We start from the raw sequence: 25,654 nt of genomic DNA, 5'->3' as shown, positions 1-25,654 counted from the left end.
TTTCCTAATGTCTAGCCTAAACCTGCCCTGGCGCAGCTCCAAACCATTCCCCCTCGTCCTATCATCTGTTACCAGGGAGAAGAGACTGACCCCCATCTCACTACATTCTCCTTTCAGGCAGTTGTAGAGGGCGATCAGGTCTCCCCTCATTGCAATATAGTGTATCAGCAAGCATGTTTCTAAATATGCTATAAAAACCAAAACCAAATCCCCTTTCTGAGTTCTGTTCTACCTGAGGGATTATGCCTGCTTGGCTCTCCTCCTGCTTGCCCATCATTGTGTAGGATTTCCCAGCTCCAGTTTGTCCATAGGCAAAAATGCATACATTGTAGCCCTCAAAGGCATGCAGCAACATCTCCTTCCCAATATCATTGTACACACGGCTCTGAGACGCAAAGCAGGGATCTTCAGGCTGAAAAGACATGAAAACAGCATAAGTACTGTCTTTTCCTATCATTCAAGTAACATTTGAAAAAGCAAATGGTTTTGGGTTTCTTTTTTTTTTTTGACTTCTATCTTGTGGGTCAATCCCTTCAGAAGAGGCAAACGTAGTGCATATTTACACACAGCTTTTTCCCAAGGCAGTACCAGCTGGAGAAGAACAACGACAACCCTTGCAGGACCATTCTGTCACTGCTGAGGAAACAATCTGCACAAAGAAACCAACCAATTCCGTTTTGTGCATATTATGTACTTTACTGGAAAAGATGCATGCGAGATCAGCAACAAACCAGATTGAAGGTGTTTAAGAAAAGGGAGGTGGGGGAAGAAAACCAAAAGTAGAGTTCAGAGAGTCAATACAAATAAATAAAGGGCTGGAAGCTTCAAAAATCTCACAGGCTGGTGGTCTTGACAAGGGCTCTGAAGGGTAGCAGGGGAAAAAGAGAAGCAAAAGGTGCTTAGGTTTATTTCCTGGTGGGTTTTTTTAAGATTAAAAGAGTGTAAACAAATAATTACAATGACCAACTTTTTCTTACAGCTGTCTGACTCCATTGGCTAATCCAACCTATGTTTCTACTTACAACCTCACTGGTGACTACAAAATCACTATGTCAATACATATTTCAAATTAGCAAGTAGCTGAACCGGTCAAGGACAATGTATCAGAACATTTTTCTGTAGCTAAACTCAAGGTTAGCAAAAAACCTGAAATATTAAAAAAAGCTACCTTGAAGTAATTTAGCCCAATGATTAAACAAACAAAAACTGTACTGCAGATGCATTCAGTGATAGAAATCTATATAAGGACAAAGCAAGTTAATCACCTTGAAACACTCAACTGAAAAGTTTGTTACGTTTTGAAAAGAGGCACTGCTGCACATGCAATGAAAAAAAAAAAAAAAAAAACCCACAAGTTAAAGATGTCAAAAATACACTTGCCAGATCTCAAGGCAAACACAGAACCTGTTCAACACAAAACTTCATGAATTGTAGAAATTAATTCTCCTTTTTTTAAGTAGTGTGTTTCAGGCACTTGGGCACTGTACTTATCAGACTCCAACATCCAGTCATGAGAGGCAATCTAAGATGCAGCTCCAGGCATGGTACAGGATACAAAAATGCTGACAGAAAGCTGGATGCAGCATGTATGCTCTTATTTCTGATGTCCTCTCTTGATTATTTAGGAAAGTCCTTGGTAAATATACTTAAAAAAATTATCATACTAATGATGATCTACACAGGTGGTTTATGTTGCACACACCAGAAGAGACTACACAGACAATGTACCACTGAAACTTGATTTTCTAGGAGTATGTCAGTACATTGTATATGACTATGTTGCTCTTAATCTACTATTCTCTCTCTCCCTGAAATGTTGGATTTTAACATTGCTTACTGCTGGAATCAGGACAAATTTAGCTGTGTTAACATTCTAACATCGAGCTCAAGGTTTTATCAGACCGGTTCTTTTCCTGGATGCTGCTTATCTGCTAGTTTTTCGGAATTATGTTCATAATTCTCTGATTCATCCTGTAATCTACTTGCATGGCTGCTCTGGAAGATTCAGTAAAAGAGCTGCACAAATCCCAGTTTTTCATCACAAAACCAATCTTATGGGCCACAGCTTTGCTCAGAAATATTAAGTCTTATTTGCAACATCCAAATTAGTAAAAATTAATCTTGGTGAAATGCATTATCTCTTCTTTCTGTATGTTTTGAGAAAATAAGGCAGGGGAGGAGTAAAGGGCAGAAGAACACAGTTATACTGTAGAACAATTACTGGAAGTCAGCAAGACCTTAGCGCCAATTCACAGGAGGGTGGGGCAGAGGAGCTAGATGAGAGTTTATTGCTTTTGCAGCTAGGGGAAACATGGATTACTGTTCTGTTTTTTCCAGATATGCCAAGGGAACCCACACCACATCTCTCCTTGAACTGTAGGAACTTGAGCGACTTTCACTTGTCTAAGAGCAAAACTGAATTAACTGTGGTTCACATGCATCCTTAAAATACCTAGAACAGAACATTGTTGGAGAGTATTTTAAGTAATCTTTCAAATATCCAGAACTTGTTATCAAACTCCAGGAGCTTGACTTTCTGCTCTCTCCCAGACAACACACAATGACAAGCTTTCAACCTCCATGAGGGTGAGAGAGAATGCAGTTAAATCAAGCCAGTCAACAACAACAAAAAAATTGTTTTCTTGTAAAAGAACTTACCGATGTGTGGGACCAATAAGAGTAGTCAAAGCTGAAGGACTTTGGTGCTTCCTTAGGATTCTTTGGGTTGATAATACCTACAGAAAATAAAATTCAAACTCTTAGCTAACTTGACATTTAGGAGCATAATTAAATGAGCTTGATGACCCTCAATTAATTTGTGAATCTGAGTATTCACAGAGTTGCCACACTGCACAGGAGTAATAAGATTGAAGTAATAGACTCACAGCTTCTTAACACTGTATTTCTGTAGGGCTTATTTATATAAGTAAAGGAAAAAAATTCCTAGAAGGAATGCTAAACAAAATTATTCTGTTGGACAAAAGCCAGAAGCAGGTTGTCCTGGTCCCTTGGCTTTTAGAATGGGACAGGCTTTTAGGAGTTGAGGGATATAAGCAAGAAGGAAGACCCGAAACACAAAGAGTTCAAGAATTCCTGGTGATTTCATAGCAGCACAACTCAAGTCTATTTTGAAACACATGTTACACAGTAGAGCTCATTGCAGAAGGATTTTCTTCAAGAAGCTCAGTATTTTCAGGGCATGGAGGAAGATATGAAAAAAGTTGGATCTATAGACATGTCAGGGATTATCTGCATAGTTCATTTCAGTGTTCTTTTACATGCACAAAACCTACTGACAGAATTTTCATAGGACTGACATTAATTGAACCAACCAAATTACTGGTAAATGTTCTTACTGTACACAGCCACTGAATCCCACAGTGACCTCCAACTTGTGTACTTCCTCTTTGAAACTTCCATACAATATACGATGGCCCTATGATGAGGTTCACACACATACACACAAAAAAAAAAGCCAGAATGAAAAAATGCTTGTGTATGGTTCCTATGTTATAGCCTTCGTAAGTCCCATTCAAAAAGCTGACCTCCAACTGCCTTTTCAGCCCTTACAATCCTTGACTTAATTTTCTTTCCAAGGCATTCATATATAAGAATCTAAGAATCTTCAGGTGAGTTAAGTCATTGAACATTTTACAAATACCAGAATAAATATGCTTTGTAAAAAACACTGTTTTCACACCAGCACATCTGTAAATTTTATGCTCTTTTCCTTTTCTCGGATCCTCTAATTCTTTCAGTATTTGCACATTCCCCACAATTAATGAAAGCTCTTCCAGATAAATTTTCAATTGTCATTTTGGGTTTGGGTTTTTTTTTTTTTCCTTTCCCTCCAACAAAACAGTTTCCTATCACCTTTGCCGGGGCGGGGCTGAGTAATACACAATGGATTCAGAGGTCATTTTCATGGCATACAGAATGCCTATAGCTTCTGTATTCCAAGGAGGGTAATTTATAAGCACAGCTCTTGCTGGAGTAGTGAATCTCTATGGCTTTCTTCTTTTCAGTACTACAGTGCTGGGTATACTTAAATCTATTATTTCTAGCAGCTGTTTTCAACACCATCTGTTTAAGTAAGGACTGTAAAAAGGCATACTCTTGAGGGCATCAAAATTAGATAAACCACCTTAGATTTACACATACCCATCTGCACCTGAAGCAGCAATCTGTCTTTGGGAGTGATACACTAATTACGATAAATCCAAACAAAATCTACAAAGAAAGAAGCTATACAAAAGTGGTGACAGTCTTCCTGGGGATGACTTACATCCTGATACCAGCCATCCTAAACAAAGGATGCTTATTTCTCACATATTCATGCCAGTTAGGCTGTGCTTTAGGAGACAAGGGCTTCTCCCTTCTGTGATAAATAAAAATTATAACACTCACATCTCTTATCATTTTAAACATGAACTTAACATCACATTGCACCAAAATCTCTGAAAATGTGGTTACAGAATCCCCAATAAAATTAAATCACTCCTCTACCAGATGCTGTGTCCCTGAGCAGGGCTGTTGTCCAAAATTACAGTGTGGAGAAAAGATCACTGTCTGGATTGCAAATAGCAACAGTTGCTACTCTTATTTCTTGTGGCCAACTCCATTTCACTTGGATGCACCTTGTGCTGACATTCTTGCCTTATAAAAGCTGACAGACAAGCAAAGCGCATGAATAATATGCCTTGCACCAGTACAGTATCAAATGGCAAAAACGCTTGTGACTTTGGATAGCAACATAGGCACTGACACATAACAAACTGGTAACCTAAGCAATCATATATGGCTTTAGTTTCCCTTTACTAGTTTTGACCGAACAGCAGTACATCTACAGCACACACTATTAAACCAGTTCTAAAGTTAAATGAACAAATAACAAACTCCAGATGACAAGTCCCCTGCCCCAAACTTAAATCAGTTCTCTCCTTTCAGTGAATTCCAGACTACTACAATCCAACACCTTCTCATTTCTTATTCAATTATTTAACATCAAAGCTCTGAAAGGTAAGGAAGAAGTAATGCCTTGTACCTGGAAGGCCATACCCCAAAAAGCAGTACAAATAAAAACCAACCCCCACATTAGTTCAATGTGACAACCTTTGGGGGTTAACATTATTTTCTTCAATTGTTTTGGACTATAAATTCCAGGGTAAAGAATCTAACCATTACAAGCAGAAAAAAGCAGCAATAAATAGAATGCATTCCTGTGTACTAGAATTTATTCCTATGTACCGTATAACACAATTCTAAACAGACAATTTAAAAAAATGTATTGCCAGCACCACTCCTGACAATATACATTCTGTTGCTTAATCTCAACAGCAAATAATTTTAACCCAAATTCTTGATACTACGCTACCTTTATTGGGACATTGCATTTGCAACATTGCCCTGCAAACGCAAAACTCCCAGCCTGGCAAGCTGTAAAGGGAATAAAGACAAGCAAAAGCCTAGCTACATCTTTGCTGACCAAGAAACACATTTTTAACTACAATCTAAAACCAAGCATTGGTTACAGGGTGTCACATCGGTGAAGTTTTACTTCTAGGTGCAAATGCAATCACAAAAGAGAGCTTTGATCTCACTTATTTACTTCATGGCATGATTGATTTGTCTCCTCTTAGAATCAACAGTGAAATAGCAAGTATTGATCAGGTTTTTTCTTCTCCACTTTCATATTGTTTTTTATAAGCAAAAAGGACATTTCTCTTTACCAAGGCAAATCTGTACTTGGTCTGCCCAAGGAAACAAGAGTTAAATTGCCTTCTAAGATTCTACTGTGGCAGAAACAGAAAACAGAACAAGCAGCACAAATTTCAGTATTATTCAAAACCACATTTGACGTGAAAATACACATTTCCCATTAACTGTTTTTAAAAAACCTAAAAATCTCTAGGAAAAGTCCACCACTTCCAAAATGAAAGCAAAGCAGCTAAACATTTCATCAGAATAGCTATTTTTTCCACCCAGCTCACTGTGCATAAAGGCACACTGACCACCCATGAAAGACAAGATCTCTAGCTATGCAACAGGCTTAGCGTCTGGAAAGGCACTAGAAGCTTGCCATTACAGCTTCATCCTACTTGCTTCAAGCTTAAATTTGATCCATCACATTTGTGAAAAGTGAAGTTCAGGCTCCGTGATTTATGCAAGTGGTTCCACCCTGTTCCACTTCTATTTCTTTTAGCCCTTTTTTATTATTATTTTCTTAGACAGGCTTTCCTCCTCTCCTTCACACTAAGTTCCATCACCAGCTCACCATTTTGAAAACTACTTTCTAGGATGCCTGTTTTTGCAAAGCATATCTTGAGAAGCATATCAGGAAAGGGATATTAATGTGCAAGGCAGCTCTGTCAGAGGTTGGGAATGCAGCTGCCTGGCCAAAACCTTCCACTGAAGCAGGAACGAGTCAGAGAAAACCTCCTGGCTGCCAGGAACTCTGCATGCTGTCCCTCACTGCTGTGATCGATCCACTCACAGGCTTTTCACTCAGCTTCTAGTCCAAGCCTGAAGTCTATTTATGCCCGTTCCTGTTTCTTACACAGACTCCACATCCTCCGTTTTCAGAATCACTGGCTTAACAGAATTCTCAGTCTGCCTGCAAATGAATCCAGCAGAGCTGACTGATTGAGAAAAGACTACGACCTCAATGGATTTCAATCGGACTGAAACCATCTTAATTTGGAACACCAAGCTCCAAGTGGGTAGCTACTAACATCAGTCATGTCTGATGTGGTCTGAGTTTGAACCAAGCGATCAGGTACACAGTAACGCGAGATCAGACACCTGGAAGAAGATGGTGAGGCAGCTAAGAAACCAGCAATTCAAACTGAAGTAACTGACCTAACTTGAAGGTGTCTATTGCACCAAGCATCTTCTTTGGAGGGACAAGCAAATCCGTGAAATCTAGCTACTTTTAAAGGAAGCTAATGGATATTTCTGAAGAAGTTAAAAGACTTCTTGTAGTACAGGTAAGCTTTATCCGCAAAGTTCATATGCCGAATTGGGAGAGAAAAAAAAGGAATGATCATGCAGAAATTAGTCTGAGTGGGTAACACTGATTTTGTGTGCCATGTTATTCAGCAAGCTGTGTTCTCAGCTGAACAAGGAAGTAAATAGAATTAAAAATTAAGAGGACTGTTTCCAGTGTCTCCAATACCCACAAGAACACTAAAAGCTTCTCAGTTATTTGTTTGTTTTTTAAACCATGCAAGGCCAAGATGAATTGTATTAGTGAATCATGAAATAGGTCGTCATCTATCTCCTCTCACCACAGCACACTCACGGCATGGTACCCAAGCTAATGGTTTAATTACAGAGCCTCAGGAAATGAGAAAGGCAATAAGGCAGACGATCACAGCAGGAACACATTAATGGCCTTTTTATCTTACAGAATAAATCTGTATATCTGCTATTTCAAAGGTCCAATGTGGCAATTAACTCTTCTGTTTGCAAACTGACACTAACGCTTTGTGCTGCAGCTATAATTAGTTACCATCAGCATGGCACGGTAGCAACTTTGAATGTTGGAGTTAGCCTAAGCAGCCAGTTTCTGAGAAACTCAATCCTTTTTTCAGGCCCCTTGCTTCACCAAGGGCCAACTTCTTAGGTCATGTGGAATCTTTCAGCTTTCCACAAGTTAAGGTTTCTGCATCAAACAGAAACTGGAAGGCATATTTTACAAAATCACCATCTCCTATACCGTTGCTACTGAAAAAGGTTACACACAACTCAAATGTGGAAAGGATGAAACAAGCTGAAGATACTATTTTCCTGCTGTAGTGTCTAAAAACTCTTCCAGGATCAAAGCAGCAACCACAGTTTAAGTTAAAGTCCATCATTTACTTCTGGAATGCTGAGAAAAAGTCATGGGAATATTCATGTTTTAAAAATACACTCTACAAATTGTCGACTTGGTTGAGAGAGATAAACGCCCATATTATTTCTTTTCTTTATTTGAATTATGAATTTCCTGTAATTTTGAATAATATGCATCACCTTAACGCATAATATTTACATCAGTTTTCTACCTAGATAAGCAAATAGAATAAGTAGAGGTAATTACATGCCATAAATGGATACAAAATTCAAATAAAAGTGCACTGTGTGAACAACTATGCAGCATTACCATTTAATTTGAAGCAGTTTATTAAATACTCACAGCCATCCCAACCTAGAGAGACAGCTTGCATTTTAAAAGCTTATTTCTCCTTACAGTTATATAGTAAGCCATATAGAGCTACTCCACACCATCTGAGGTGCCTCTAAGCAGGAGTAATCCACATATTCTCTGAAGCTCAAATCATTTAAACGATTCTTTTTAGCTGCTTAGCTGTTTAACTTTGGTGGGTTTTTTAATACCTATAACTACAAACATACGAGTTCTATATATCACTGACCAAAAGGTAAAGAAACCAACAGTTTTAAAACAAATTTCTTCACACCAAATAATCTAAAATTTTGTATCATTACATAAGACCCACATATTTTAACTAATTAGTCGTTGTACAGAAGTATACAGTAGGCACACTACAGCCTAATAAAAGATAAGGAGAAAGTGGGAGCACAATCAATGAAATAATTATAATTTTAGATGTGCTGTGTCAACAGTAACAAACCAATCTCCACAAAACAACATTTGGATTTTAACATGCCCGTACCTAAACAGGCAACTTCATTTCTTGGCATAAGGTACTTCCACAGTGCATCCTACTTGTTCCTTAATTAACTTTTTTCAACCCATCCACCATCTGCTTTATCAGCTAGCACAAAAATAACATACACTTTCAACCTTTCAAATCTATGAGATCAAATTCATCGCTAGTTTTTAATTTTAGCAAAAACTGTTAACAAACTTTGAAAGACCATTACTGAAACAGTAATATGTATTACTTTACATTCCTATTGTCATGTTGGACATCCAATTTTTTTTGCCTTACAATCCAATCCTGATTTGTTGAAGGTAGAATTCAAAAAGCACACCTCAAGTACGCACTTCATTTTTCAACTACAACCAGACTGTGGAGCACAAGAGAGAGTTGATGCAAAGTTATAGTCTTCTGGGATACTCTCAACTGGAAGCAGAATTCTCTGTCTTCTCACCCCTTCCTAAACATATACACAAACACATTCCCACTTCAAGCCTTTATTTCTGGACTTACACTTCCCTTCTCCATTAAAACTAACCAAGTAAACAGACAGTGGGAAACCTACAGAGAAGAAAGAAAGGAAAATAAAAAAAGCAAGCAAGCATAGCCAAGATCAGCCCCCTCATTCCATTCCCATCTACTCAGCCACATAAATATTTTTGCAGGCACAAAGAATGACCAAAACTACTCCTTAACCACTTACATCTCATATAAGATTATAATGACACTGAATTTGCAGTCCAAACCTAATCTGTTTTCATCCTGGTCAGCACTGCTCCTCAGCACATCACAAATTTTCTAAGTTAGAAATTATGTGCAGATCAGCATCTGGGGATACAAACAATTCTTTCTAATCAACTGTTGGAATAGAGAAACAGAGTGCAAAGCACACAAGAGGTAAGAATTGAAATTATTCTCTTATCCCTCATTGCATTCAAAGTCAAGTCACTAGATTCAACAGCTCCACCTCTGTTAGCAGTCAGACTCATTGCAGGGCATCCTGCCATCAGACACGCCACATATTAGTCACTGTAGGGTACTCCAGTGAAGAACTGGCTAACTGCAGTTTGCCCTTCAGATAAACACCAGCAGACAGAATTAACTTGGGCTAAATCCTGGGATTAGCTGATGCACAGTCTGTGCTTGGGGGAAACAGACTCATAGATTAATATTAAAAAAACCCACAACAAATTATCAATTGCCAATCAGAAATAAAATCCAATAACAGTGAAAGTCAGGTATGGAAGTGGAGAAACAGAACTTCCATCATTTGTGCAATACAGCCTGCTTTCTGTTGTTTACATCTTCCATTCCCATATTGCTATCGCATCTGTCAATGCTGAAGGCACAAAGCCTCTTTCATTTCTCCATATGAAATAAAACGAGGTTTCATCTCACAAAGAGGCTTCACACCAGCCTAAATAATTCTCCTAGTGGCAGCAGTAACCTACACAGAGCACACATTCCTACCAAATGCCAACACATATTAAGAGATAACAGCTAACAAAAAAGGTACTGTCCTGTCTTCACCTTTGTTCTCATTAATCATTGGTAAAGGAATAGGCAGAAATTTTAAAAAAAACCACACTAGTCTAGACAGAACTTTGGAAGGGGTAACATTCAGGGAAACAAATACCAAAAAATTAATTTCTGTGCCTTCTTCAAACTATTTGAATCAGTGTACACAGTAGTTTTATTTTATGATGGCTGAATAATCAATTTAACCAATACAAAAGATCTGGGGCTTTCAGAATTGACTCCACGAGAACAAATTAACGTTAAAAATACGGTCTCTTAAAATGCATGGGTCTGGAAAATATATCTGCGCCATCTGTAGACTGGAATGACAACAATGAGAACATGTTCGTTACTGAGAGCAGGGTGGAGCAGGCATTCTTTATTTGCTGGAACGTGAATAACACCCCAAAGACATGCTTAATACAGGCTTCTTTCCTAGGCATACGTTGTAATCAGATATATGGCTATACTGTTTTTATAAGACAGACTTTCAGGGTTGTTATTACAAGAGATAAATGAAGGGAAATGGACACTTCCAGCTTGTAAAGCAGTGCTTGCTTTTCAAAGCATTGTTTGCATTTTTCAAATCATTAAAAGGGAAGGAAACCCAGTAGAAGCTAAGAACAGCTCATTTGGAATTCAACCGGATTCTGTCCCCACTGTGGAATTTCAACCCTGTACTAGGAGAAAGGTTGGATGGGGGAGGGAGTTAGGCTCAATAGCACCAGAGAAAAGCAAACGCTTGCTCACAGAAGCTGCTAGAAAGCCACTCTCATCCTCAGCTGCTCTTACAGATCCAAGTGCTATAAATACCATCTCTACAGCTGGTGTTCTGGGAGAGCGGCATGCCAGCAGGCTTTGCACCAAGTGGGAGCTAGTTGAACCATACTGTTCTACCTATCCGAAAAGCTGAACCAAACCTTTCCAAAACTTCCATTGTCAACTGATTACCTGAAAATGTCCTATTGCAGAAGATGCACATCAGGTCTACATATGCAGTTGGCCAAGCACTTGGGGTTGAGCTGAATTCTTTCCTCACGTTTCCTGCTTCAAGGTGGATAAAACAGTATCTCCCTTCACCCCTTGCTTTTACTTGACTACATCTCCAAGAGCCAATGGCCTTCTCCAAAGGCCATTTTGACCCTCAGACACATGGCCAGCACTACATTAAGAGGACATCACGTAGCACTGGAATGCTGGGGAGTCAGTGCTGCCTGCCTCAATATCTTAAAGGATTCACGCAGTGAAAATATCCAATTCTTAAAGTGGTTCCCACTGACAATTTGCATTTCCTTTACTTCTACTTGCATACTGAAAGGTGGCACATTATTTAAGCATTTGATAAAAAGAATCATCTCTAAAGCCCTAGTGCTGTATCAATGGGCACTAATTCTCAAGGGGCAGCATTTCACACAGTTCACTCGCCACTGACAGAAAACTTTTTTCTGGCTTCATTAGTAATATTATCGCTTTCTATTATAGTTCTGTACTAACTCCATAACAGTTATTTAAATGTAGTCCAACTGCATTTAACATTAGCTGGAACATCCTAGCCATTCCACGGTCTTGCTCCAGGCCCATTATTTGTACCTCTAACACTTAGAAAATCATTAACTGTTCATCTTCTCCCACCTCCTCAAACTAATCTTCCAAAATCAATTTATTTTTTTTAAACAGTGTGCAGAATTAACACTTCAAGTTATTCTTATACAATTATGAGAGAGGCTTTAGAAGGAAAACCAAGCACCTAAAAAAAAAATCCAGTAGTCTTTTTTCTTCTCAAAAAAAAAAAATATTCAAGACTTCTAACAAAATGTATGAACTGTCACTATTGTAGGGCATTCAGAGACAGTGATTAAGACAGACTTCTGGACAAGCAACAGAAATCCCTAATCCTGCAAAACACGAAGAGCTCTAGTTTTCGTATGTACAGTCTTTGCCCGTTGTCTGCATTGAGCATTACCTGTGTTACCATTTTATGACTCCCACTCCTAGTATGACCCAGAACTATTAGGAAAAAAAAAAAACAAAAACTAAAGAAGCAAAAGTCATGCCCTGCCAAACTCCACTCCTGGAACAACTGTTTAAAGAGAATAGCAATTGCCTCCATTTTCTCTTTGAGACAAACTTGCATTCAAGCCTTCTCTTGCTTGTTACAGGACTTGCAACAAATACAGTAATTGGTAGCAGGACAGTCATTAGAAGCACTTGGGTAATCTCTACTACTGGGACTTCTTGGACTTGTCCTTGAAACCAATTCTCAATTCAACCTCAAATGCAAGACAACTCATGCATCCTCCATATGACAAAGAGTTTATCTTCCCATAAAATTGCCTGTTTTGATAACGACATCTACCATGAATGCAATGTAGTATTTAACATATTGGACAAGCATTCATTTAGTTTTAACCACAGTTACGAGGATTTACAGACCAGAAAATCAGGGTAGGGGTTAAAGGACTTATCTGCACTGCTGTTTATTTTCCCAAGACAACATCATCATCTAAGATGCAAATATAAAAAATTGGAAACACTTAAAGAAAAAAAAAAAAAAAACCAAGCTGTATTATGTGGAAAAACCACTACATAAGACATGCTTTAAAAACCAAAGCTTTTTGGTAGGCACAAATAATCAGAAATAGGGTACGCTTATTTTTTTGAGATATCTAAAATTAATAGTTTTCAGCAGACAGATGAGAGTCAAGACTTAAATCCATCTATGACAATGAATCCTTGCACATATTCTGTACTTACATTGAAAATGTCTCATCAAGGAAAGAAAAAAAGTAGTTATTGGGTATGACAGCTACAATGAACTCCTTTGCTTGCCTTTTCTACCTATGTAGCATATGCTACATAAATTCCCAGGCTTTACTATCTGCATGTACCCAGTGCTCATCTAAATAAAAGACAGTTTCTCATAAGGACTTTTCTCATCAGTAATTTAGACCAAAGATTATTTCCATGATACGAGTTCCTTAGTGAAACTATCCAAACTATGCATACAGAATACACACCAAACGTATTATTCTCCTGAAGGCATACACGCACAATAGGGTTTCTTTTCTGTTCAGTGTGTCTTTTCATTCAGAAAACAGTTAAAAATTAGATCAGAACAAAAAAGATCAGCAAACCATACTTTTTTTTCTCCTTTAAGATTAAGCTTCTTTGAAAGAGGTTACTACTTTTTAGAGCTACATAACAACGAAGAGGGCAAAATTCAACAATATCCCCTGCAAAATATACCAATAAAGTACTGGGTGAATGAGGTTACCTTGCTCTATGAACCTTTCAATAGTTCTGACTTTTGCATTATTTTTCAAATATCAGCAATTTTAGCATTATATTTCAACTATCACTAATTTAGACAAAAATGCCATAAATCAAAACCCTTTGAAGTTAAGTCCTGCTTTCCCACCCATTTTTATTTTGCTCCAGAACAACTGCATAAAGCAGGACACATCTTAAAAGAAAAAAAAAAAAAAAAAAAAAAAAAGAAAATAGAAAAAACCCAAACAGAAAAGGAAATTAAGTTAGATGTTTTTCTATTATTGTTTTTTAATTTAAATGTTTGGGTTTAGATCAGAGGTTTAGAAACCTTAGAGAGAAAAAAAAAAAAACAAAGAACCATTAGAAGGAAAATATTTTTTTCCCCTCAACCTCTACAAATTAACTCCAGAATGCCTTCCGAAGTTTTTCTGCTGCCAAGGATGCCTGCTTGAGAACCTAGCTGCCATATGTCCACAGCAGCAGCTGTGACTATTGTTACTGGCAGATGGGACCACTCCACTGTGCCTATTTCCATTAAACATCCAATACCTTAAGCAGTCCACAAAAGAACCTTCCAACATTACCAAGCCCCAGAGAATATTACAGAGTTAAAATCCAAACAGGTTCTTTTCAGTCCTAAACTGAGGATCCAGTTGCACTAATATCTTTCAAAATAACCTAGACTGTGTAGGCACATTTTGACATTAATATGTTTTATGGCAAATCAGAATATATAATAATCTCAGATGAACCACAGTTTGAGAACTTTGTTTTATTCTGTCACTAGCACACACAAGATGCTAAAATCTATTTTCATTCATCTAGCACGCAATTAATCTAACACCAATTGCAGAGGACATATTCCAAGTAGGATACTTCCTTATTCACCTGCTTCATTAGTTTAGTTTTCTCCATACTTATTTAGTTTTTTAAAAGAATAAGCTAGCTGGACTCTTTGCTAAAGATTAATATCTAAACGTTGTTTTGTAGCTACTAACTTGAACCTCAGCTTCATTTTCATTTGTTTTTATTTATGCTTTATTTTTATTTACAGACAGCTGATTATCAAATCACATCCACAAAAAAAACCCCAAAACAAACAAAAACAGAAAAAGCCACAACACTAGGGAAGTCTTTTGGCACAGAATAGCTTAGCTTTTCATTGCAATAACCCAAGGCAGCAGCTGCCCATGTTGTTTATATTTGCTACATTTCAAAACCTGATACAAAAATGTGTACACTGACACACAAAATACTCTCAGGTTTATAGCTCACCTTTCCTCCCATGTATTACACAGCAGAATCTTTTTCCCACTCACCACAAAACCAGGAATTTATGGAGTGGATAGACAATAAGTAGTTAATAGATTGTGGGTAAGATGCATTGGTGTAAATCATTCTGAACAAAAAAAGTGAAAAAGCAGGAGGTAAAGACAAAACATATTTAATCAAGATATGCTGACAACCATGATCTATTCTTGGACTATTAATTTCAAAAAGCTGCTTGTGAGTTTGTCCTAGAGCACAATAAGCCGCCTACCCAGTAATTTAAAGAAAATAAATATTCAAATTTATTTAAACATTGACAAAACTGAACAAAGTTATATCTGAGGAAAAAACAAAAATGTTATTTCAGAAGTTTTAGTCTGTTTCAATATAAGGTGGGATTTTATCAATAAACCACCACCACAAAAAGCAACTTAGAAGTCCACTGACGCCAAATTTCACTTGAAAATATTCTGTAATAACCAGAATATGAAACAAACAATATATTAGGCAGTGTCAAGCTAACCAATAGTAAGGACTGCTAACAGAGGGATCACCCTTGGGAATTAATCATCAATACAAAAAGTCCTCAGAGCCCACTAACTTTCCTCTTCTCTCAACGGGAACCCTGGCAGGGCTGACTACACTATGAGCAACACTACAAACACAGCTATACTGTGCCTGACCCTGCGTGGGTATGTGCACGTGAGACTGATGGGCACACGTTCATATCTACTAGTGACCTCTGTACAACGAACAATATAGGTATGCTCTTCAGAACATAACTCCAAATGAAAACAAAGCAGTTAGGTCAATTGAATCCACTTGCATTGTGGGTGCTTTTAAAAATACATCTTATTTTCCTTAATATCTTAAGAATGAACAAGAATTATCTAAATGGTAATAATAAAACCCAAGGATGGTATTTTCTTAAATGAATCCCACTCAGTTACTGTTTTGGTAGGGATTTTAATTAATAATTTGATGGTGACACTACCTTTTCTTTTGAAAGCATTCTGCATTCCCAAATTAACATAAGTAGTAGGATTTTGCAGCTTCTAACTTCTCCTGTCTAAGAATTCCGCTACTATCTTCTATTCTCCTACCCCCAGTTCTCCCATTTCCACTGAAGAACTTTTGGCAGTATCGTTCAAACAGATACCATCTGCAATTAGATATGATCTGAGCAGCACAGGCCTTCTGCCAAAATACCAGCCCCTTAATGCAGTCAGCACATGTGACTTCAGCTGGACTGCAGAATTTCATTTTTGCAACATACATTTTAAAAGCATAAAGACTGACAATTAAGTGCAAGACACTGTATTACTGCAGATCAATACCTTTGCAACCATAAAGTGGGAAAAAAACAAATTTAGTCCTATTGTCTTAGAATAGTAGACAAAAAAAAAGAAACTATTTTTCAAGTTGTGATTTCAAAATTCCCATATTGTGCATCATTCTGACAGAAAAAAAGAAGTTGCAATTACTCACAATAAGTGCTCTTAACATTGTGGGTTAAAGACCTCCGTAAGAGCTCTCTTTTTCTGCAGTTAAGACATATATAGTATTCAGCTACACTGTAATTTTTTAAACAGTGAGAAATTATAAAGACAGATATCTACTGCAGATCTCGATGAAAGGTCGTGATCTTCTCTTAGGAAATTACATAAAAGCCAGATAGGATAACAAGTTAATTCTGTAGACCACCTCCACAACAAAATTACACTCGTTTTGCTTCTAAGGCAAAGTTAAACTATGTAACAAAACTGAGAATAAGCTTTCTAACCCAGGACAGTGTTTTGCTTTGCTGGCAAGCCCACTGTGAATGATGGGCAATCCCAAAAGCTGTAAACAGTCAAATTCACATAAAAACTGACAAACAAAAGCAGCATGTCAGGCAACCACCCTGGTGGCATTCCAACTTCAAGAATATACTTCATTATAGATGTCAGAAACCACTTTTTTTTTTTCCATACCTTCATTAAAAAAAAAAAAATAGAGTACACCGGTGATACACTTTATTACCTGTATCTCTATACTGTTTTCCTTAAAATAATCCTATGCACTTTGCCTCAGTTTCACTGTATTGTAGTTTCTGCTTGTATCAGCCAATACATTTAGAAAACTCACACTTGGACAAAGTTTATACTCAGGACCCACAAAGGATTCATAGAATAGCTTGGCCAATCAATGCACAAAGAATTAAAGTTCAAGTAACAGTCAAAATCCTTTCTTAGCTATCAGACTTCACACTGTCTCATCAATCCTGTTCATCACAATAGTCCATTAGGCTTTCATTCCAAAATAAGGGAACTTTAACTGTGTTGGAGGCTTAAAATATTCACTTATGCCGCATATCATGAGCCTCTCAAATTCGCCTCCTGTCAATTTGATAGTGCACAAATGAAAAAATAACCTCCTTAGAGGCAAGATATCTAAGCCTTGATCATTTCACTGGCATGTTTGAAGAAATGAAGCAGGAACTCCATAGGCTAGAGTTACTACTGAACTCCCTTTATTTTGAAATTGCTGCATCAGTTAGCAGAGTCAGATACGTTCATGTCTCTTTCTGTAGTCGGCTTTTAGCCAACAAGTTCATACCTTAATAATAAGGAATTCAGTAATGTAACTATGAGGCTGCAATGACTGAGGGATCATGAAAATGAAAGAATCCTTGGCAGAAATAGCAACAGTACTTACGCCCCCAAATCTAACATGGAGCCTAAAAACATACCAGAAGAATTTCAGCTTGAAGTTACATGTGTCAGACAACTTGGTGAGGAAGATACTTTGGAGAAAATATTTCTGCTCAGGTTTTTTCCCCACCAAACAATGCCTTATTCATATCTTTTGTTATACGACACTCTTCTGTTCAACGAGTAAAATTACTCCTCTGTCTATTGCTTTCTTCTGTATTTCTCCTCTAAGAGGGAAATACAGGGGAAAAAATAGCCCACAGATTGTAAGAACATGTATTTCAACTGACGATTCCCTTCCCACAGTCTGTAATGGCCCCTGATGACTTAAACCTGACCATCTGTCACATCACCGATCTTGTATCAGAGCCATAGGACTCAAATAGAACGCTACAGATGAGAACATTTCCAGAGCACAAAATATAGCAAAAGCTGTAAAGAAATTTCCAATTGGATAAATCAGGAAGAATTTTTCTCCTTTTGAAAGCTGATGCCATTTCTTGAAAACATGTCTTTGTAGTGCAGCTCTATCATTCAGAAATAGAACCAGTGTCTTTTTTCTACACCACAGTTCAAACTTAGACAAATTGCCAGGAAGTTACTGGTCACCCTTGGTCATTGTACCACAAACAAGCTGTTTCCACAGGCTCCTGGAGTTCAAAAATCTTAAGCGTCTAAAATTATTGCTGTCGTGTCATGACAGCAGCAAGAAAACCTATTACAGAGGCACCAAGTGCTGCTGCTGTAGTTCAGAGCTTGGTGACAGTTCCGTAACAAATGCCATATAACGGAGTCTATAGTTCTTCCATTCTACATTGGGTCAGTCTGAAGGTTGACAGGCGACGTTGGGATACAAGCACCTGCTTCTACATGAGATGACTTCTAAACATTCCCCATTCCCCACTCTGCCCCGACACCATTTGAAATGGAAATTTTTAAATCCAACCGAAAAAAAGTTTCTTTGGGTAATGTTCCACACAAGGTCTAAAGATAAGAATTTACTGTGCTGAAAAGCAAGCTCTCTTCTGTATAATGCCTCTCTTCCAACAAAACCATAAACTGAAGTGACCACAACCAGGACTTAAATTTCATTGCAGAAGCAGGCTGAAGTACAACCTCGGCTAAAAACAGGGAGGAGCCCGTATGAAACCTCCTTTGTATTAATGAGCATGAGTAAATACTCAAGTAATCAGACAGTGAAGTAACTCAGTGCTCTTGGAGCGATACTTCCCACAGCTGCAGACAAGGTGACTATGTGATTACCTAACAATGAAAAACCAACATCAGAAGAGCAGTTTATAGGTATAACTATTAGCCTACACATGACCAATGACACTGCAGCAAATGGTATCAATACTGCCTTGACCTCAAGAAGCACGTTTAAAAACAAAAAAAAAAAAATAAAATCAGTCAATAAATGATGTTCCCATATTCAGTTTCCCATAGAAGAGTCTTCTCCTCCAAATTAGACCCGCAATAACTATTTGAGAACTCCAAGACTTCCAACTGGTTAGAAAATAAGATGATTTTATGTAGTCTGTTATTTTGCCATCGTTTAGACATCTAATCTGGAAAGCATAAAACTTGACCTCCTTTTCCCCTCAGCTTTCTCACTCGGCTATGCTCCTAAACAAAGGCACAGACTGCAGAATAAGCACACCAAGGACTAAAGCACCAGATCCAAGCAGGAATTACACCATGTCCTATTTGCAGCTGGGATAGAGTTAATTTTCGTCCTAGTAGCTGGAATAGTGCTGTGGTTTGGATTTAGTATAAGAATGTTGATAACACACTAATGGTTCAGTCGTTGCTGAGCAGTGCTTACACCAGGCAAGGACTTTTCAGCTTCCCATGCTGCCAGGTGCACAAGCTGGGAGGGGACACAGCCAGGACAGCTGACCCCAACTGGCCAAAGGGATACCCCAGACATATGGCATCATGCTCTGTGTATAAACTGGGGGAAGAAGGAGGAAGGGGGGGACATTCAGAGTGATGGCATTTGTTTTCCCAAGTCACCATTAAGCGTGATGGAGCCCTGCTTTCCTGGGGATGGCTGAGCACCTGCCTGCTGGTGGGAAGCAGGGAATAATTTCCTTGGTTTCTTTGCTTGCACGTGCAGCCCTTGCTTTACCTATTAAACTGTCTTTATCTCAACCCATGAGTTTTCTCACTTTTCCGATTCTCTCCCCCATCCTACCAGTGGAGAATAAGCAAGCGGTTGGGTTGTGCTTAGTTGCCAGCTGGGGTTAAACTACGACACACCATAACAATTATCATGTAGTGGTCTGCAATGTAGCCCTGTATCCATCAGTCCACATGACATTCCCACACACTGAAGTTAACAAAAAGGTTTTTACTTTGGTATTCTAATCCTTCTGTAGAATTCTCAACTCACCACAAGCAAACTGCATCAAAATCAAGATACTCATGATTTAGACTTTCTAATCAAATTCAGAGACATTCTAGTTAGTAAAGACAGCCTCAGAAGAGACGATTCTCTAAACGACTAATTCTAGATGCTATAACGTACACAGTACTCAATTTAGTGTCAAAAAAGATGATTAAGCAGGAAGGGGAGAGAGAAAGACTCCCTTACAAGATTAAAATAAACTTACTGGTTGAATTGCCTTGCATCTGGATGATACATTTGGATTCTTTGCTGGTTTCTCGGGAATTGAAGGGCCGGACCCGAACAGCCACCTTCACTGAAGCCCCCGACATTCTGCTTGCTTGTAGTGCAGTCAAGCAATTGAAAGTGAAGGGGTCAAGAGCGTTTCAAGTTATCCTTCTTGTTGGTGTTTTCTAAAGAGAAAAATATAAATTAGATATTTATAGCTATTGCATTCAAGATGTTGATAAAATTAGGGAGGTTCAAAGTTGTTTGATAACATCAATTTCTGCTCTGCAGTCACACCCCCAACACACACCCCGAAAGCTGTTACTTCAAAGGCAGAACTGGAAATACAATTACCAGCACCTGTACACTATCTCCTTAGTCAAGAGTTTCTGTCATCTGAAGCAGTTCTTTTTAAGTATACAAACATATTTGTTTTCATTACTTGGTTTTCTTCCCAGAAAGTAGGGATGCCAATACCAAAATGAAGATGATCTGTTTGCAACATGTGTTAGGCTTAACCTAACAAAGATAATTTTAGCAGTAAAGATACAGCTACTTAGATTTCAGTATGAGCCAGTTACCATATACTACATATCTAAGTTCTCTAGCTGTCAACCCTTGCTGCCACAATGCATTAGCAATAATATTAAAACTAACACAAGTGTGATGGGCTATATCACACCAACTTTCAATACACACCGTTCCAGAGAAAAGGGTGTACCCAGCAACGTTAAAGAATCCTTTGCAATCCTGGGAAAGTCTTCTTAGAATCATAGAATGTTTTGGGTTGGAAGGGACCCCTAGAAGTTATCTAGTCCAATCCCCCTGCAGGGAGCAGGGACAGCTTTAACCAGATCAGGTTGCTCACAGCCCCATCCAACCTGGTCTTGAATGGTTCCAGGGATGGGTCCTCCACCACCTCCCTGGGCAACCCCTGCCAGGGTTTCACCACCCTCATTGTAAAGAATTTCTTCCTTACATCCAGTCTAAACCTACACTGCTTCAGTTTAAAACCATTACCCCTTGTCCTGTCACAGCTGGCCCTACTAAAAAGACTTTCCCTATCTTTCCTACAGGCCCCCTTTAAGTACTGAAAGACCGCAATCAGGTCTCCCTGCAGCCTTCTCTTCTCAAAGGAAATAAAAACTCATTAACTACTTGTATATCTAGTGATTAAAGGACACACTACCCTACAAAGGAAGAAGAATAATCAAAAATCATCGCCTTCAGGGTAAGTATTACTATCCATCTTCAGCAAATGCTTACCAGTAAATTCACCTTCATTATCAAAATATTTGTTCAAATCCTACCACAACCAAATGACAGAGCACTCTAGCTGGCAGGAAACTATCCCTGATACCCACAATCCAAACTTCAAGGCACATCCACAACAGTATGGCAATATAGGGCTAATAAAGATTGGTTCAATTGTATTGTCCTTGACCAACCTTTTTCATTAGAAGAAAGGTTTTCAGTCAGTCTACAATTAAACAGTTTAACTTATTGCCACAGGATACTGGCAGTACTGAAGTTAAACAGACTCAAAAAGCAACAAGATAGATTCAGACAAAAAGCCATCAAAGTCTAGTAAAAAGCTACCAGCCTTGGCTAGGAAAGCCTCCATGGCACAGACTCTCAGAACCTGGAAGGCTATGCTGAGGAAACCTGATTACATGGCTGATTTATCCTTATATTCTAAATACCTGCTATGGCCACTGCTGAAGACAGGATTCAGGGCTAGGTGAATCTTTCGTCTGACTCGATGCAGTCATTTCTATTTTGAATCTGAGTTAACATGGGCAGAACTCTGCCCTGCACAAATCACCATGCATGGCCCAGAAATCTTGACATCTTTTTTCCTGGTTATCTATACACCACATATCCAATGAAATGCTCATTTCAAGGTCGTAATCACAGTGCCACAAAAGTACAAAACATACTAGCAGGTCTAAAGCAGAAGCATTTCAGCTCTAAAGTAAGTTCTACAGCTGGTAAAAGTACTTACACATGCTTAATTCAAGTTAAGACACATCTTCACACAGTACAATAAGTTTTTAATAAAACTGCATTACTTCATTAATGCCATCACATGATGAAGGCAGAAATTAAATTATTCCACCAAGAAGTAATTTAAAGCATTCCTTACTCTAGCAGGTACCCGAGATATCTCACCAGACTAGAAGAATAGCAATGTCTTTAGGAACAAGACAACTGAATTTCAATGTCAGTGTACAACAAACTGGTAGAATAAGGATTCATGAGACAGCCACGCAGTCAACTTCAGGTTAGTACAGAATTTTAAGAAGCTTTACTAAAAACTTCAACATAGAATAGAGCAATTAAGTAATGGGAATGAATTTGCATGATCTTCTAAGTTTAAGGGAGATTCTGGGTTGTTTTAGAGGACTGCATTATCCACTCTTGCTCAGAGGTGCCTACTTACGAAGTGTATCAAACACGTAACTTCATTATAATCTTCTTCTTGAGTATCTACTGTATGGAATTTTTGCTCTCCCTTCTTAACATGACCCTTGCATAAGTACCCATGCCCTCACATAAAAGCTAAGTCACAAGACTAATCCTGATACATCCCAGCAGTATTATTCAACTGACCCTGAATATTGCTGCTAGAAAAAAGGAATGTTACTGCATATGGCCACTAAGCATTCTGTTTCTGAAATACAACTTAAACAACCCATCAACTGCAAAATCTGTTATTTTCAAGTTCATAGTCACACAGTTTACTTTGTCAGATTGCAGAAAAAGACGAGTAGGGTGAATTTTCATAGGGTTTAGCACATCACAGAAACTCTACCTGACATTGGCTCAGCGGTTCTCCTCTTTCTTTTCCCCAAATATCCATTTTAATGTGACAACCATAATTTTGTCAGCTTCCCACAAGGACCAATGAATAAAGGTAAGGCCATTAATTAAGTGGGTTTTGTTTTGGTTTGTTTTTTAAGGAAACAATAATATAACCAATGTGTTCTTATAACATTATTTATGAAACATAGGGAGCTTATTTGCCCTTCTTACTGAAAAGCCTCACATACGAAGATATTTTTTTTTCTGACGTTTCCATAGAAATACCTCCCAGAGTACTACATTAATTTCTACAGATAACTAGTATATCTAGGAAGCTGGCAAACAGAAGATGGGATTGAAAGAATCATCTACTTAAAAAAATTCTTGAGTACCTCTGAACACCATATTCAAAATAAGAAAGCATGAAAAGCACACTGCCATAGACTCCATACACACTAGCTAAATTAAAGCCTTGTCTGAAACATAGCTCTGAAGAAATTCTTACAGAACAGGTCATAAGATCACCTACAACAGCATAAAAATTTAACTGGTAGACTTCTGCAATTACCAATTTTTCCCAACCCTAACTTTTGTGCTCACAGAAAATTAAATGTAGTGTAATTTTAAATCTCATTCATTCTCAACTCTACTACTTTTCATAGCTGAAGTAAGCAAAATGCCTCCTTGTAGTTGCACATGGATTTAAGATATTTTAAACACCATCTCACTATGCAAGGTTAATTTTCTTGTTAAGGAAAATTGAATCAAAACCAAGATATTTTTCCAAGCTTCCCATAAATTTAAGTTATTTGAGGTTTGAGGGTTTTTTCCACTTATCAGCAACTTTAAGTGGTTGTAACATTTTATAAAGGCACTATTGCCCTCATCATACAGAATGATAAAATAAGGCAAAATGAGACCAAGCTGCATAGCATCGCAGATAATAAATTCCAACTGGTTTTTCAGGGTTCACATTTCCCAGTAGTATCACTTACTACTACAAAATACTGTCTACAGAGTGGTAATAGGAGACTTAACTTGCAACAGAGCAAAACAAAGTGTGCAATAAAGTCTGTGGTACAGATTTAGAAGAACAATCTTTAAAAAAAAAAAAAAAAAGCTATCTTTTATACATTCATTATAGGCTTAGAAGGCTGCCACCCATGCTAGAATGAATAATTCTCCTAATGTCTTAGAAGGAGTCTACTAGCTGTGTATCTTTTAACATTCAGTCTGTATGAACCCAATCAGGAACCAAGTAAAGAAAGGAACTACATGCCCAAGTCTTTGACATAATACACCACTGGCTCTAAAACCGGTGGTAGATAATATTTGAGTTTTTTTAGTGAGCTCCATCAGTACAAAAGCAAATCCTACTCATTAATTTCACATTTATTTTAAACTATTATTAAAAGATATCCACCCTCTAAGTCACACGGTCAGGTTTAATATTAAAGTGTATCATTAAACAAATCATCTAAATCTTGTCTGTTTTCTGTTGTTCAAACTTGGTCTCAAAGCACTTGCAACTAGAGTTGGACTTTCACACAAATGTTTAAAGAAACAAGCTGTTTATTAAGACTTGGATGTGTTTGAAAGTTCTGACAAACCACTTTTTATGCAATGTCAAAATACAGAATGCATTGCTATGTTTTGAAATAAAATTACAAGCACAGTAGGGATTTAGAGTCAAATTATTATTTATATATTCAGAGAAGTTTGCAACAAGTTCAAAGTGGTTACAAAAACAATGTCCAGAATCTGCATCTCTAGATTCAAACTAAAAGAAATTTAAAAACCCACCACACAACTCAAATGAAGAAGCATCGCTTTTATTTAAACATAGCCAGCTATTGTATCATGTTTGCATAGGTACGCCTACCAGAGAATGCGATAACTTTTAAACAAAAAAACATTGCTTGTAACAGCTCTAAAGAAAGAAAGTGAACAAGGACAGAGATTAGTGTATGGCAAGTTAGCAAAGCAGCTGTTCAGAGCAGCAGGGGTTTATGAACAAGAGAACCGCAGCAAATCCAATTTTAGGTCCTCCACTAAGGATCAGGTAGTGATGACAGTCTGATACATCAGCTGAACTCACACACGATGAATTGCTATCTTTGTACTAAGCGAAGACGCCAGATAAAACAGTGGTGCAGAACTTGGCAATGCACTGAAAACCTGATCGTATAAACATATGGCTATTTATCAACACACCAATGTACTGGATGGATTGTGCAATAACAAAAAGAACTGAACTAAGAAGGAGCTGGAAGTGGAAACAAATATACTTTAGAATTTGGTATGAATGTATTTCAGAGAACACATACAAATTCCTCATCTGCTTCTGGTGAATTCTAGCTCTCCAGCCTCAGTTTAATACCCATATTCTGCCAATGACCCCAGAACTACCAGGCCTGTCATCCCGTCTCCTGACGCCTGCCTCCTGACTTAGCTCAGAGGATTGTCAGATCATCATCCCAATATGGCTGCCTCAGGAATTGTGCTGTACTGAATCCAGGGACAGATCCACTACCTACAGGTCCACAAAAAACACCCTCAAAACCACAATCCTTTTACATTCTTACATCTTCCAGCTGGTTGAGGGACTATGCCTCCCTCCTGCACAAGCAATTATCGCCTTCGCCTCATCTGAGCTAGAAAGGAGAAAAAGGGCGGCGAAATGCGGCGATATTCGCGACCCACGCAGCGGACGGGATTCAGACGAGGAAAGGACGGGAAGCGGCCACACCGCCATGGCTCGGAGCGCCCGGGGGAAAGGGGAAGGAAGCGTCCCGGGGGACAAGTATATCATCAGGCAA

At 38.1% G+C, this 25,654-nt stretch overlaps 1 protein-coding gene across 3 annotated transcripts in view; it reads right to left on the bottom strand.

Annotated features, from left to right (window-relative positions):
- Positions 1 to 20,211, bottom strand: part of KIF1B (kinesin family member 1B) — an 89,689-nt gene extending 69,478 nt beyond the window's left edge. For all 3 annotated transcript variants that reach the window (XM_035901903.1, XM_009646441.2, XM_009646442.2), the window contains exons 1-3: positions 20,029 to 20,211; positions 2,659 to 2,735; positions 233 to 412 (exon numbers count right to left, since the gene is read on the bottom strand). In XM_035901903.1, coding sequence (XP_035757796.1) covers positions 233 to 412; positions 2,659 to 2,735; positions 20,029 to 20,134 — 363 coding nt within the window. In that variant the 5' untranslated portion in view covers positions 20,135 to 20,211. The remainder of the gene's footprint in view (positions 1 to 232; positions 413 to 2,658; positions 2,736 to 20,028) is intronic.
- Between the last annotated feature and the right edge of the window lie 5,443 nt (positions 20,212 to 25,654).

This window comes from Egretta garzetta, unplaced genomic scaffold, assembly GCF_000687185.1.
Source record: "Egretta garzetta isolate BGI_Z169 unplaced genomic scaffold, ASM68718v1 scaffold69, whole genome shotgun sequence".
NCBI classification, from domain to species: domain Eukaryota; kingdom Metazoa; phylum Chordata; class Aves; order Pelecaniformes; family Ardeidae; genus Egretta; species Egretta garzetta.
This window is presented reverse-complemented; position numbering and strand designations above follow the sequence as displayed.